The sequence below is a fragment of the Molothrus aeneus genome, chromosome 3, assembly GCF_037042795.1.
Source record: "Molothrus aeneus isolate 106 chromosome 3, BPBGC_Maene_1.0, whole genome shotgun sequence".
In the NCBI taxonomy this organism is placed as follows: domain Eukaryota; kingdom Metazoa; phylum Chordata; class Aves; order Passeriformes; family Icteridae; genus Molothrus; species Molothrus aeneus.
In genome coordinates this window covers 39,707,255-39,722,030 of record NC_089648.1, presented here as the reverse complement: position 1 = coordinate 39,722,030, position 14,776 = coordinate 39,707,255, and the positions used below count along the sequence as shown (strand labels likewise).

Here is a 14,776-nt window from a genome sequence, read left to right as displayed (position 1 = left end):
TGAAGGTTAGAGATTTTATTGGCAGATTGCTGGATGTTTGGCAATAGGTGTTGTGTTCTTGACATTTTAATGATAAAACATATTTTTCGAGTTTCTGAATGTAGCTTGCAATACAAAAGAAGGGCTTTTTGCTTTGCCTGTGAAGAAATGCATTTAATATTAATCTCAGGTTACGATATATATGATATAGTAATATATTTATTTGAGGCTACTAACTAAAGTTGCTTTTGAATTGTATAAAAATAGGTGCAGTCACAAGACCTTTTTGTCTTCTCTTTTGCACTAGGGTATTTGTTTGGAATTAGTGCTGATTCAAGAAAAGAAAGACAGCATGATTTTGTCCTAACTCCAAATTCTTGGCACATGGTGGGTCATCAAAGGAAGCTGAATAGCTGGCATGCATCCTGCTCCAGTTGGCATGTGGTCCCTGGTGGGCACAGTGCCAGTCAATACTTTTTAGTCTGGCTCCTGGGTTGGAATTTTGCATAATTTGTGTCCTGTGTCTATAGAGAACTTTCATTGTTCTTCTTGTCCCCTCAGGAAAACTTAGTAAAGTCTTGGACTCTTGCTTATACTGTACTGTTAGGACAAAATGCAGTTTTGGGGCATTTTTTTAGGAAGCTTCCCTTTGAAGTGTTGAGGCTGGATATACTTTTATGCTTTCTTTTGAAACAGAAAATTGAATGCTGCACTGAATAGTCCATTCATATTTTTCAACTAATAGCATCCTGACAGATGGCTTAATGTGTGACTGGGACAGTTTTAATAGTATCAAGGAGTCCCATATTCCTGATGATTATATGAATGAATGTCTATTGGAATAAGCTACATGAAAAAATCAGTAGTGTGGATACAAAGCATTATCTTAAAAAAGAGCATTCTGGAAATAGGTTATGTACCTTTCCACTGAAAAGCAACTGCATCTTCAGTCGTCTTGGAGTTTACTTTATCAAGTGCAATTCTTACACTCTGTGGTTAACAAATGTGATTGATTTTGAAGCCAAAAAAGGCATAATTGAAATACAATTGAGAGACATTGACCCTAAACTGCTTTTTGTATTTCACAATATCTGAAGCATTTGACAAACAGGAATATTTTGTCTACAATGAATAATAGCAAAATCACATTCCTACAGGACATAGAATAGCAACCCAAAATATGTTATTGTAAAAAAAGGGATGAAAATTCTGTCTGCCTTTTTTTCTACTTTGAGGGTGTAAGACCTGTTTTATATAAGAGCTTGATGTAGCTTCTGTGTGGCTGAAGTGGCCACATGGTTTTATGTGAACTGCTCTGGTGCATGTTAGTGTGAGACTTGTAGATACTGTAAATTGGGGTTGAAAGTGTTTCCCTAAATGATTACTCCAACTTCCTTAAGAGAACCTTTACCAAGACCTGTGTAGGACCTTACAGTCTGATAAACAGATAACCAGAATCCTGGTTTTGGACTGTGATTGTCCTTTCTGTAATTAGTTGTGACTAGCAAATATAAAAGGCTAACACTTTTAATGTCAAATCTTTTCTGCATCCTAAATAGCCTAAGGTTACAAGAGAATTTAGTTGACTTTTGCTTAACTGAATACACATAATATTGTAATTTTTAACCATTTTACAAGTGGACAATCTCAGGTTTCTGAATATCAATATTATCAAGGATGTTGGACCTTAATACACCTTAATTGGGTTTAGATTTCCATTTTGCTGGACTCTATACAAAACTGTTGACTAAGCAATCTTAGTGTAAAAAGATATCTGGACAGTGTGAAATACTACTTTTTATAATAAAAAACCCTCATTTTCTTTCTGTGCTATGTAATTCTAGTTAGCTCTTTTACTTTATGTCTAATTAGCCACTTAATTTTTGTCTTTGAAGACCTTAGGGCTCTCTGAAAAAATTCCAAGTTTCCAGAAATGAAGTAGGGAATGAAGAAATAAATATTTGTCTCTTTAATTGCTTTCAGACTCATTCTTGCTAGCTCTCTTTGAACTGTAGACTCTAAGAGGCACATTTTGACCCTAGTGCTGAAATTGGATTTTCTAACATAAAACTCTCTGTCCATGCCAAATCTCAATGCCTGTGTTCATAGCTCACACAGACTGACCCATATCACAAACCCAGAAATTTTTCAGCATATCAGGTTGCTGCATGAAAAACAAAAATTACATGGGTAATGTACGAAATTCTCTTCCCTTTTCTTTTTACACTTTTCAATAAAGCCTAGGATTTTGCTTACAACACTGTCTTTGAAACACATTTTAAATTCAAGATTAAATTTATGCCTTCAACTGTGAAGGCACCAAAGCTTGAAGCAGTAGCCCATAGGGCATCATCATTCAAAGGAGTAGCAGGAGACAGGATAAAGCAATTTGGTTCTTTTACATAACATCAGTCTAATACCACGTGTGAGTCCCTGAATATTAACCTTCATGCAAAATTGATTTTAGAGTGAGTTCTCATTATGCAAGTGATGGTAGAAAGTGATGCTGGTCCGGGGGCAAATCCAAAGAGTTTTGCAAACCTGTGAGTGGTGGCTGGATGCAAACCCAGACCTGATATTTTTTGCAGACTGAGTTATTTTCAGATACAAGATTCTGCATCAGGCATAATACAGACTGTAGAACTTGTTTATAGTTGACACCTTAATTTAAGTAGCTACAGAGATTGATATTCCAAATAAAATATCAATGCTGCTAAGCAATATACTGTAATGCTTTACTACTGGAAAAATACATTTGGGAGTTGGGTTGCCAGCACTCTGTACATCTACTCCTCTTGCACTGCACTGCTTCCTACTTCTTCATTGGCAAGAAGATTGTATTTCTCAACCCCCATAAATATATTATTATCCACCTTAGTCTTTCTGTGGCTCAGTTCTGACTTATAAAAATCGAGATTAGCAATGATATCTTTCCTCTCTCCTCTTGTCTTTAAGAGTTTAGATGAGGCCTGTTTCAGTTTGTTACTGTTGTGATCAGCTGCTTTGATCTTATATGAAATGCTTCCATCCTTATGTGTCTGTGGTGTGATAAGATTTAAAATTGCATCTGATTAGGTTAAAAATGACATAAAATTATCTAGATACACTACAAAGAAGAAACACCTCAGGAAATCCCAAATGTGAAATGATAAAATTGTGTGGTTGATTTTCTCCCTTTAATAGCCCACTTCATTAGAACTTTTTAGGTACTAATAATGCTAGGTAAAAGACTACAAATGAGGGAGTTGGCAAAGATATTCTGATGTAGTTGTATGTAAATGGATGAGATAGGACTAGTTAATAGTCTAGAATGCTTTGTTCCATATCTCTTGGGAGTGTATCTTGGAGGCATCACTAAGGTTTAAATTAGGTATATTTGATATATGTTGAAGTATGCTTTATTACTTTATTTGGAGAAAAGAGGATATTTTCTTTACCGAAAAATTACTTTTAGAAATGTATGCTAACATTGTATTGGTATTGAAGTTGTTGTCTTGGTCTACACTTCATACCAGAGGGCTTGCAGAATCTATTGTATGAAGCAGTGGTAGCAACTATCTGAAGCATTTTGGTTTTCAGTGTGATTGGTATTCCAATTATATATCACTCAAGTTTTATCTTATGTGTCTGTACTGTTTAACTAAGATAGGCTTTAACAGGAAACATCTGGAGAAAACAGCATTAGTAATGTTTACTGTGGAGAAGGCAGGACTGACATTGCTTGGCAGAACAAAATCCATAGCAGAGAATGAGTGACAGGCTGTGACAGCCTCTCTGCCAACTGTTGATGGAGAAAATCTACCCCTTTCCAAAGAGGAGCACAGTATTGTTTTAGTCTTGAATCTGAGGTTTTTTGGATTCCTTGGTAACGTGGTTGGCTGTTAGGCCCTTTATCCTAGAAGTGTACAGATAAATACTGCTTTCTTGATCATACAGTCATGACTTCAGGTATGCTGATACTTCACTGTCTCTTTGGATATATCTTGGAAGATGACTGAAAATCTTGTCCTTTGTAGGTTATTTTATGAAGCATGGAGTTATATGAGTATGAGCACATTAATTGTTCTTGTGTGCTTTATGGTCAGGTCGGGCTATTGCTTATCTAGGCCAGTACACCACAAAACCAGATTAGCAGCTGAGAGAGGTGGAGGATGATTTTCTGGTGGCTATAGATGTATTGTTATTTAACTACTACTACTGAACAACTTTTTTTTTTTTTTTTTTCCAAACTGTATTTTATGAGTCTGTAATTTGTTACTATGTTAACATTGAATTTTGCTAATGTTTTTGAGACACAGGAGGAAGTGTGAGAAATTAGCCTTTTTGCTAAAGAAAACTAATTTTATAAAAGATAATACCCCATGTTCAACTGTAGACAAAACAGGAAGGTGAAGTAGATATGAATACCCAATGTTCATTTTGGAATGCATACAGCAGTGAGGTGCTAAAAGTGGATATATAGTTTTATATAGTTTATATAGTTTTATATCCGCAGAGCTTGTGTTTCCTATATGCGTACCTCTTGGTCTCAATTCTTGACAGTAGTTGAATTTTGGGTATGATTGGTACATCTGGTACAAACATCTGGTTGAAGGTCCTTTGCAGCATATGAACCTTTCAGTATTGCTGTCAGTCAACACCAGTGCACAAGCAGGAAATGCAATTATTGGTACTGTTGAAACAGAGAAGAATCTAAGCAGCAGTCAGAAAAGAGCCAAAGTGGGTGTGATACAACCATGCTGCTTCATAGTGAGATGTGAATTCTTAGAATAAAGTCTTTAACTTATAATTCTGTACTCTGACAACACTATGTGTATTCTAAAAATAAAGGCAACCTAAATTCAGTGGTGCGTGGTGCTGCATAAATTTCATATTAAAACAAATAAAAACAATCACATACATTAGGCCTTAAAATTAGCAAATTAAATAGGAATTGAGTTGGCAAAAATTACAATTTGGAAGCTTCATAGAAGGGTGGCTTAGAGAAGGAAGTCAGAGATGGTTTATGTAATTTTTTTTTAGTGAGGAAAATTCAAATGTGTTAGCTATAACTGCCAGAAGATTGATACATTTGAAAAACATCCCCTGCATCTTGAAAGATGACTGATATGTGTAATATTATTTTAATAATAAAGAGCATTAATAATGTTCACTGTCACCCTATTTTTTAGTTATGTCAGAGGAAATCATATGGAAACTGGGATCTTACAGTAGTGGGAAGTTTCCTGTGACTACCAGAAAGAGAGCCTCCATAAGAGTCATTAAAAAGGAAAGGGACTCTGAGAGGGTGTACTGTACTCAACATTTTGGTGCCAGGCTTGATTAGACTTTCCATGCTACCATGTGGTAAATGTATAAGATATCTTGGGATTGAAGAGCATTAATCAATGCTTAGGATACTTGTGAAATCTGTTTTATTATTTGTGGATTTGGCACCAATACCTATAGTTAAGGTAGTCTAACACTTTCCACTATAATTTTGTTTTCAGTTGCTTATAAGTAAGAACATTTTGGGCTGAAACTTTCCATGCTCGGTGTCTGCTTCAGGTTAATTGTTATTTTTCTTTAGTGTAAGTAGTTCAGGAGTTTTTTTAGCTTGAAATTGAGGAAAAATACATGGTTCAGTGGAATATGTGGCCCAGTATAAATAGGGAGCGATGGAGTGCAAGTTAAACACTTATATTATGTACTGTGGGATTATGCATCAAGTTTGATGGCACTGGTGGAAGCAAATGGCCAATAATGCCTTATTAATAACGACAGATGTCTTTTATAAAAACATGTTAGATTACCAAGGGACTCTGTCCCTCTGTCAAGGGACTTAAACATTTCTGTCTTCTGTAGCTCATTTGAAATATTAGGAAAAATAGTCACAGAAAAGTGATGACATTGGCCAATCCATGCAAAACATGTGAGGAAAACACTCTATTTGTGTAAGGCCAAATTAGGTATCTTAGATATCAATGTCTTTCTGTTTGTTTGTTAGTTGTGTTCTTTTGTTCTTTTCCTGTGATCTGTTTGTAAAATACATGCTTCAGCTTAAAGCCACAGCAGCAACAAAGGGTTTTCCTTGAAACTGGTGTTGCTTTTCTGATCCCCGTGCAAAAGCTGATAACAAGGAGAATTCTTCTGTTATTAGTCAAGTGCTTATTATTTGCTTTCCCCTCTTTCCTATCCTAGGAGGCTGTAGGAGTTTAAGTAGTTTGACACAAATGTTTATGGCCGTGGGTTGGATTATGGGGCAATGGGAACAGATGGGAACAAGTTTCCTTTGAAGTTAGAGTGTGAGAAAACAGAGGAAAGAATTTACAGTGAAACTCTGCAGATAAAGCCTCAATTTATCTAGCACACTCTGTCTACCAATGCAGTAGAATTAAGTAATTTTCCATTTGGATACAAATCCCTCAAGGCCCCACTCAAGGAAGGGCCTTTTTTCATTCTTCCCTGTCTCTTGGTACAAGTCTAGGGAAGAAAACAGAAGCTTGTGTCTACTTGTAAGGTGCTAAATACACTGTCACACTCTGGGTTACTGAAAACTGACTACTCCAAATGTTCTTCAAATGTCTAGTGAAAGGAAATACAAGTAAGTATGTGGTTATGGGTCCAGGAAACTTCTTTGGAAGCTATTGGTACAGGTAAATTATTTTTACTTTTGGCTGACCCTCAGCAAGAATTGGAAAGGAAATACCAATATCTACTGAATAAGTATTTTTATTAGACAAAATTCGTCTTAATATAAAAAAAGGGGATTGACTTTGGCTAAAGTCTAAAACATTATATGCACATATGCATTTTGGGTATTGCTGAGTGCTTTCTAGACTGTTTTGTTTTCTTTTTCATTCCATTTAGTTTGCTGAAAATCTGTTCTTCCTCTGTCATTGATTTCATATTTTCAAGTTTTTTTATTCTTCTGTGGATAGTGTTGATGGTATCATTTATTATTCAGTTACTGTTATTTCCTTTTTTTCTGTAGAGAAGACTATGCTAAAATAATCTAGTAAGTAAAGACTAGAAAAAACATTTGAATGACATCAGAAAATACAGCAAAACTAAAATGATGGCAGACTGTAGAAGAAGAATGTTTATACTGGAGTTATTCCTCTTGTTATGAGTGTTAGTTCTGTTAAAATATAATTCTCTTTGGGGTTTATGTTTTATTTTGTTTTTAAACTTTTGAAGTTAAAAATAAATGTACTTTCAATCTTTTACCAACTTAACTTTTATTCTCAGAATTTAGATTGTCACTGGCTAGTTGAAATATCTATGGCTAGAGCTACTTAAACAGAAGCTGGTTTTATCCACTTTTATATGATGACGTTTTTCTTTTAATCAGATTTTATTGTCTTGCATGTCAAAATTACTCAGAAAATTACTTAAATTACTTTTCCTTTCAGTTCTTGGAAGAGATGATACCTGCCACAATGTGTTAAACTATTCTTGCATGTAGCTAGAGACTCTGCTCCTTTATCTGTTGAACCGCAACACCTAAATATTTAAGATTTTTGGGGCTAGGAATATGGTATTGGAAGGACATTTAGCAGTAGCTCCATTAGGATAAGGTTTGTAGGAGTGATCAATGGGCAGGTTGTGTTCCCTGCCATGTTCTGTGTGTTTTGCCTAGCAGCTGTTCAAAATGAGCATAGAGTCTTTGTGGTAAAGGTCAGAGGAAAGGGCTTTCCCATATCTGGTCTTTCCCAATGCTTTGGTGGTTAGCAGGTGGGTTAGCAGGTGGGTTTCTGCCAGTGGCTGCTTGTCATGACTTTCCTCTGATCCAATGAATCTGGCTATACAATGTGGAAATTTGGAAAAGTGCTGCATCCCAGCCTAATCTCTAGCTCAGGGCTAAGAATCATCTCTTGAAGGGTGGGAGGTAAGGGTTTGAATGCTTTTTAGGCTGAGAAGTGTGACTACAGCACCAAATACGCTCTCATTAGATTATAATTAAGTTGCAGGACTGCTTCACAGCATTTTTGAAAGAAAGGTATGAGCCAAATGGTTGATTTAGAAACAGTGTGGAAGAGAATAAATAACCAGAATACCTGGGTTTAACAAACTTTGGAGTTTTGTTCAAAAAATAATGAAATATTATCACATCTATTTTACAGAGTGGAACAGGGACATAAAGATTAAGCCAAAAATGAACATGGTCCTTCCCAAATTAAACTGAGGACCTGGAATGGAAAACTAATTTTTACTGGATAATTCTGCCAAAGTTCTGCAAGCCACTAGATTATGATGGAAAAATTTCAACTTCACTAATGCCTCTCTGTGATATGTTCTCTTGGTTAAAAGATGGAGCATATTTCTTTGTGAATCAGAGAATTTTGTGCTCTTGATTCTTGCTGTAATTGATTTTGCCTCTTCTCTGTTCCTCCTTCCAAAAAAGGGAACTGAAGCCTAAAGAGGCTGACCTGGAACAGAGGCTAGACAGAGTTAAAGGAATCAAGTAGGTATTTAGTAAAAGGCCTTCCAAGGATACACCCTGGGCAGTACAAGACCTAAACAGATATGAAAATCACCAATATCTTCAAACTGATTTCTATAATTTGAGAAAATTTAGCAAATGCTTAAATTAACTCAAAAAAAAAGTATTTAGAAAGAATAATGCACTCTTTCCCCAATAAATAACTAAACATTACGTGTACTTAAAGAAGCAGGTAAAAAATTACCCTTTAAAAATACATTTTAAATTATGTTCTGTGGAATTGAAATCCTTTCTTTTAAGTAGAATCTAATACCTTTCTAAATTAGATAACTCCAATGATTAAAATTTTCTAACTTCTTTGTAGGCTATATATTTAGTGTTACTATACTATAACTTAATGCTTCAAGAATGTGGTTGTTTTTTAATACTGAAAATACCAACTCATTGTTTTTTAGGCTTACATTTATGAAATGCGTTCAAGCACTTTTTTACAAAAACTGGGGAGACACACAGAATCTGTAATCAATGTCAGTTTTAATCCCTCATCTCCACAGGTAAGCCATTGCTTTTTTTTCCTCTTAGTAATGAAAGCATGTAAAATAACTCAAAGGCCTGAAAGATTTAAAAAGTAACATTATTTCAAGTGTGCTGTGTCAGAATAGCTATTGAAATTGCTTAATCACAATATTTTGAAAAACTGTTACTGTTGTGCTTTGAACCTTTTAGATATCTAAAAGGTGAAAAGTACTTCAAAGATAGGTGAAAAGTACTTCAAAGAACTTAGGCATTATACAGTAACAATTTATATTTGTTTAGTGATCATTGCACTATGTTAACAGCATTACATTTCAGTGTAATGGTTTAATTGCAGTGCAGCAAAGAGGTTTGTTTTCTAAGTATTATTTTGACACCCAAGCTTCCCTGCAGCTAGTTGATCTTGTGAATTCTTTGTATGCTGTTTTTAAAGAAGTTAAATCCTATGGATTTACCCTCTTTGTTTTCATATATTGAATTTGCATTGAAGCCTTATACTTTCTACTTTTTTGTTCCTTACTTTAAAGACACAACAATGGTCACTATATATATTTATGTAAGGTAGTACAGTAGCTTCTGTTTACTTCACTGCCACCTCACCACTGACTATACTTGTTGCTCTTAAAGATACTTATGGAGTAAATAAAATTCATTTACTTGTAGGAGTGCTGTAACATTTATATATCACCTTCCATTTGTATATCATCTTCCATTCTGTGATTTTAGAAATTCTGGAAGTTTTATTCCTTATGTATATATTGTTTGAACTGAGAAATTGCTGATTGCCGTCTTAGGGTTAACATTACGTATTTCTGGTCTTTGGGTTCAGCAATGTTATATTCAAGCAAATGGTACAGTTTATTAAACTTTACAAATTAAGATTAGTGCAAGGTTTAGCACTGGACATACTTCTGCAAAAAAGGTATAATATAAGAATAGAGCTGACTGTAATCTTGCAGAATTCTGATCTGTGGTCCAGCTGCTGGAATGCATTTTGGTGAAAAATGTCTAATTAGAGTTCAATTTTTAAAAGTCTAGGCTCAATTGCAGTAGTAGTGTGAATCAAGACTTGGAAATAATTAAGTTCAAGAAAATCAGTTGTTAATCAAGGGGGAGGAATCTACAAATGGTGTAAAATAAGCTTTGGCTGTGGCTCCAAGCCAGACTGGTATGAGAGTGTGCCTTGGGGCACAAACCCTTTAATACTGAATTTTATCAAACATTACACAGTCAATTAAGTATTATAGTTAAAGCCAAATCTGATGTTCAAGAGCCACAAACCCTTTTCTTGAAGAGCTCTTTCTTGAGAAACCAGGCCTGTGGTCTTGAACCACTGATGGCTTTCCCCATAGATAATCTTGTGGGGAAAGATTTCGAAGATGGTTTTATCAGAAACACTGTACTATATAACAAGGAATGTGTAAAGCTGCTGCAAATTTACAGATGAAAGGTAAATTTGATAAACCAAATAATTCTGCATGATATGCACTCCAAAATGCTTTCTAAATAATTCTTTTTAGGGGGGTTACAGAAACAAAAACCAAACCAAAAATCCCAAAAATCTACCTGAACTTTCCAACATAGAATTTAGCATGAGATTATATTTTAAGGCACTAGGAGAAGCTGCTAAGCAATGCAATGATAAACCTGTAGAGTAGAAAAGAAGAAAACCATAAATTAATCAGAAAAGAATAATCCCATACCTTGAAAGAAAGACTTTGTTTTATTCCAATACTGAAAGATTTTTGTACACATTTCTACTACTGGTTAGGGATTTAAAATTGACTCTGTTGTTTCATCCAATGTTTGAATGAATGCAATTAAGATTTATATTTGATTCTGAGCAGCCACTGCATAAAGCCCCATTGCATTCAAAGGGAAACACTGGCAGGAGAAAGCAAAATGGGTGAAAAAAGAAAGTGGCTGATGAGTGAAATTCAGACATTATAACTAAGTCTTTTGCTGTGGAAACATCCAGCCAAAAGTGTGGTGTTCTGTCAGTGCTCCAGTTCAGTTGTTGCTTGCCCGGCACCTGTCCATGAGGTAGCTTATTCCAACCATTCTTATAACTCTCACTTGCATAAGTGTTCTTCCAGAAAAGAGGGAAAAACCCTGGATGGATATGATATTATTATAGGGGGCATTGTTGCTTTCATCATATGGTACTCTGAAATAATTATAAAATGATTGCTATGAAAGCTGGAGAAGGGGAATAAGCTAGAAAATTTGCATTTATCTTAATTTTCAAGATGATTTCTCAGTTTTGGCTTCTTGTTGTCACTTTCTGGTTTTCACTCATTGTTCAAAACTTAAGTAGGGAAGAATATGTATCTTACCAAAACCATTAGTAGCATTTCAATCTATTTTAGAGAGTATACATTAAGAGTTATTCTAGTGTTTAACTATAGTAACTGTAGTTATTGACTATAACACATTTAGTCAGTCTAAATTAAAAAAGGGGTGAGTCTTATCTACTAAATATGGAAACAATAAGTAATCTCTGTGATTTTGAAGCAGGATAAAAGCAAATGGGGACTCTATTCTCATCTACTGGTTTTGTGAAGTTGAATATTGGTATATGCTATGATGATAGTTATTTTTTCATGACAGAATCAGGACTTTGAAATCAGTGTGCATTGCTAGCACCCCATTGAAACACTATGGGAGGTAGTTTCATGCTTTTGGTGAGCTGAGCCTACACAGTTGGTCAGCTGGCCTGGCTGAGAACCTTCTGAAGCAGAGTATAATTAAATTGAGTGGCAAATCAGAGATGACCAAGAAAGAGAGAGACTATTTAAATGTTCTTCCTATTTAAAGAGAGGTCAGCATGTTCTCATGCATCTTGGTATCAATTCTTAAACTCTCTACTCATTTCACAAACCTGTTCTCTTTTGTTAAATATTCCGTATACAGTTTAGGAGTAATGCAGTCTTTGTAGGAAGACTGTCTTTGCCAAAGACTGTACTGTAATTTATGTCTGGTTAGAAGATATTTCCTTTACCAACATTCAGCCAAAGGAGACAGTGTCATTAAAAAAAAAAAATAGAGCCTCCTGCTGACCTTTTCTGAGGATGAATGTATTTCTGTCCCTGTGTTCTTGAACTGTTAGCCAAATCTGTGTACTCACATTTGGTTAATCTCAGTGAAGTGAATGATGATAGGGACCGGAAATTTCCTAATTTTAACAAACATACTGATTTAATTTTCTATTCAAATTACTGAAGTATCAGTCTGATTATATATCAGATCTGATTATAATATTATATTATCAATATTTAATTTTTATTCACCATCATATTCAATATCCTTCTCTTTTTCATCCTCAAATGTACAGATTTATTGTGATGGTATTACTAAAAAAAAGAAAGGACAGCAGTTAATGCAATTTGTCCTAATATTTCATGGGTTGTTATAGATCAGCTTGTAAATGGTACCAAGATACTCATATAAAGCAGTTCAAGGCAGCTGCATGCACCCTTTCTTATTCTGTAAGACTCTAAGGCTTATGAGAGGTAGAAACTGGAGTAAAAAGATCTCTTCAAAAGGTAACAGCACCTGGAGTATTGTTGAGCAAACCAATCACTGGGACATGACTTAAACTTTAGGGTTTTTTTTATGTAAGATGGTGATTTAAAAAAAATTATTAGCAGTCATTGACTGATACAACTGTGTTGTATACAAGCCTACCACATGTTAAAAATCTTGAGATAGTCTTCAGGTTTGGAGAAATGGATAACCATTCAACTTTCAAACTTTCAACAGTTAAATGGATTTAGAAATTGAGTCAAAGCAGAGAAGTGCCAGTCTAAGTATCTTGGGGGAAAAGAGGATCTTCAGCTCTACCCACCTTTGGGAGATTCTCAAAGTGGGCTTGGTTTCCTACAGTGTCTTGTTTGGCTACTGCCTTTAAGCCAGTGGTTATATTTGCAGATCTTGGCTCTTGCCATCTTAAAAACTGCTTTGACAGAAAAGAATGCAGATCTTTGGGCTGTTCCACTCTCCAGCTACAAGGGCTGCTGAGCCTGTGGATAACTAGGCTACTAGTGTGACACAGCAGATAGTCCAACTGAATTTATTCCAATCCCTGAGAATTCAAAATTGAGTTCATCACTGAACAAGTATGTCACTGTTTATAGCAGAAGGATAATTTCTTTTGCAGTTTCTAACAAACTCCAATAATGTTGTGTATCATTATATTAAAATATGAGTTGATGTTGTTTAGTGCAATAAATTGTTTATACCAAAAAATTCTTGCAAATAAATATGGAAAGCATATGAAGAAGCATGGTAGATTTTTAAAGAGAAAGAAAGAGCCTTCTATAAGCTAGGAAGGACAATATAATTCAGTTCAATCATTGAATGCTCTATGCATTTTAAGTGTGTTGCCAGCAAAAAACAGCTGTACACCACATGATTTTAGATAAATATGCTTGCAGAGGCAAGCATCTCAATTCATAGCATATTTGTCATAAAATCTTTATGGTACGTCTTACAAGGGTAGATACTTTATTGAATGGCACTGCTAGGCTGAAAGGGCTGGTTTGGAATAATTGGTTACTCTGCTGTTCAATGTGAGTTCTGTTTACCAAGTATCTAGACAGGCTTCCCTGTGGACTGAAAAGAGAGAGGATTGGCTGGGAGCGGGAAGGAAAGGCACTAACTGTAGTGATAGGGATAATTTGGAGAACAGACAGCTTCTTGGAAACTGTCAGACAGAGAGTGAAGAGAGAATGGTGGAGACTAAGAACTGGAGGAGAAGAACATATGTATGGAGTGAAGTGATGATGTTGGAGAGATGAAGAGAGTGCCTAGAGGGAGGGAACGAAAGCCCTAAGTAAGAGATGAAAACTGCAAGGTTAAGAATTACGGTTTCTAAACTTCTGGTTAAGCCTTGTTTCAGAAAGAGATAGGGAAAGTGAGATGCCTGTCACCTGGTTTTCAGAGCTGCTGAGAACAGGAGGTTGCTCTTAACAGTTTTGAAAATTAGTGTGTTCAGTGTCTCAGAAAAAACCCCATCTTTTCAAAGGAAATAAAGGGAAGCTTCCAGATGAGATAAACCTCACTTGCTCCCTTTACACACTACACAACTGTCTTTTAAGAGCCGATAATACAATATTAAAAGGGGATAAGCAAGTGAGCACCTGCTTTTAATGCTCCATGAAGGGGCATGTAAAAAAGTATTCTGTGAAGTATACTTTGAATACAGTCTCCTCCTCTGTCCAGAGGATCTGAAATTTGCCAAACAGGAAGAACTAAAGGGCTAATGGTTAGGAGTTTGTTCAGCTACATTTTCATAGAGAAATAGAATTTTTAATTTAATTATCTTATGTAGCACTTTAGGAAGCTGTCAAGGTATCTTATTTCTCTTTCTTGAAAAGTGTTGTATTTAACTCACTCAACAGATAGTATTCATAGAATTCAGTTAAACATTTGTTGATACTAGAAACCATTCTGTGAGAAGTTCCAGTTTAAAGTTTCTGGGCTTTTCATGTAGAACAGGTACAAAGCCTCTTCCTCCATTTCAATTAAAATTCCAGCATTTGCATTCTAAGATTTTCCCTTCTTACATAGTCTTTGAGAAATTTAAAGCCAAATTAATTGGCAGTCATGAATCAAACGTATAGTGGATGTATAACAAATCAGAGTTCATGCATTAAAATATATTTAGATGAAGTACAACCAAAATGAAGTGTGGAATAAGCTGCATTCTAAATGAGCTTTTGGAAAAGGGAAAGCTAAGTCTTAGCTAACAGATTAAATATGAAAAGAAAAACAGACTCAACTTCTGTCTTAAATTAAAATAGCAACATAAAATGATTCCAGCTGACTGATGGAGTA

At 35.2% G+C, this 14,776-nt stretch overlaps 1 protein-coding gene across 1 annotated transcript in view; it reads left to right on the top strand.

Moving 5' to 3' along the window:
- WDR27 (WD repeat domain 27) overlaps positions 1–14,776 on the top strand; it is a 92,068-nt gene that overhangs the window by 41,265 nt on the left and 36,027 nt on the right. Inside the window, exon 23 of the mRNA XM_066545647.1 lies at positions 8,860–8,958. Within this exon, the coding sequence (XP_066401744.1) occupies positions 8,860–8,958 (99 nt within the window). The remainder of the gene's footprint in view (positions 1–8,859; positions 8,959–14,776) is intronic.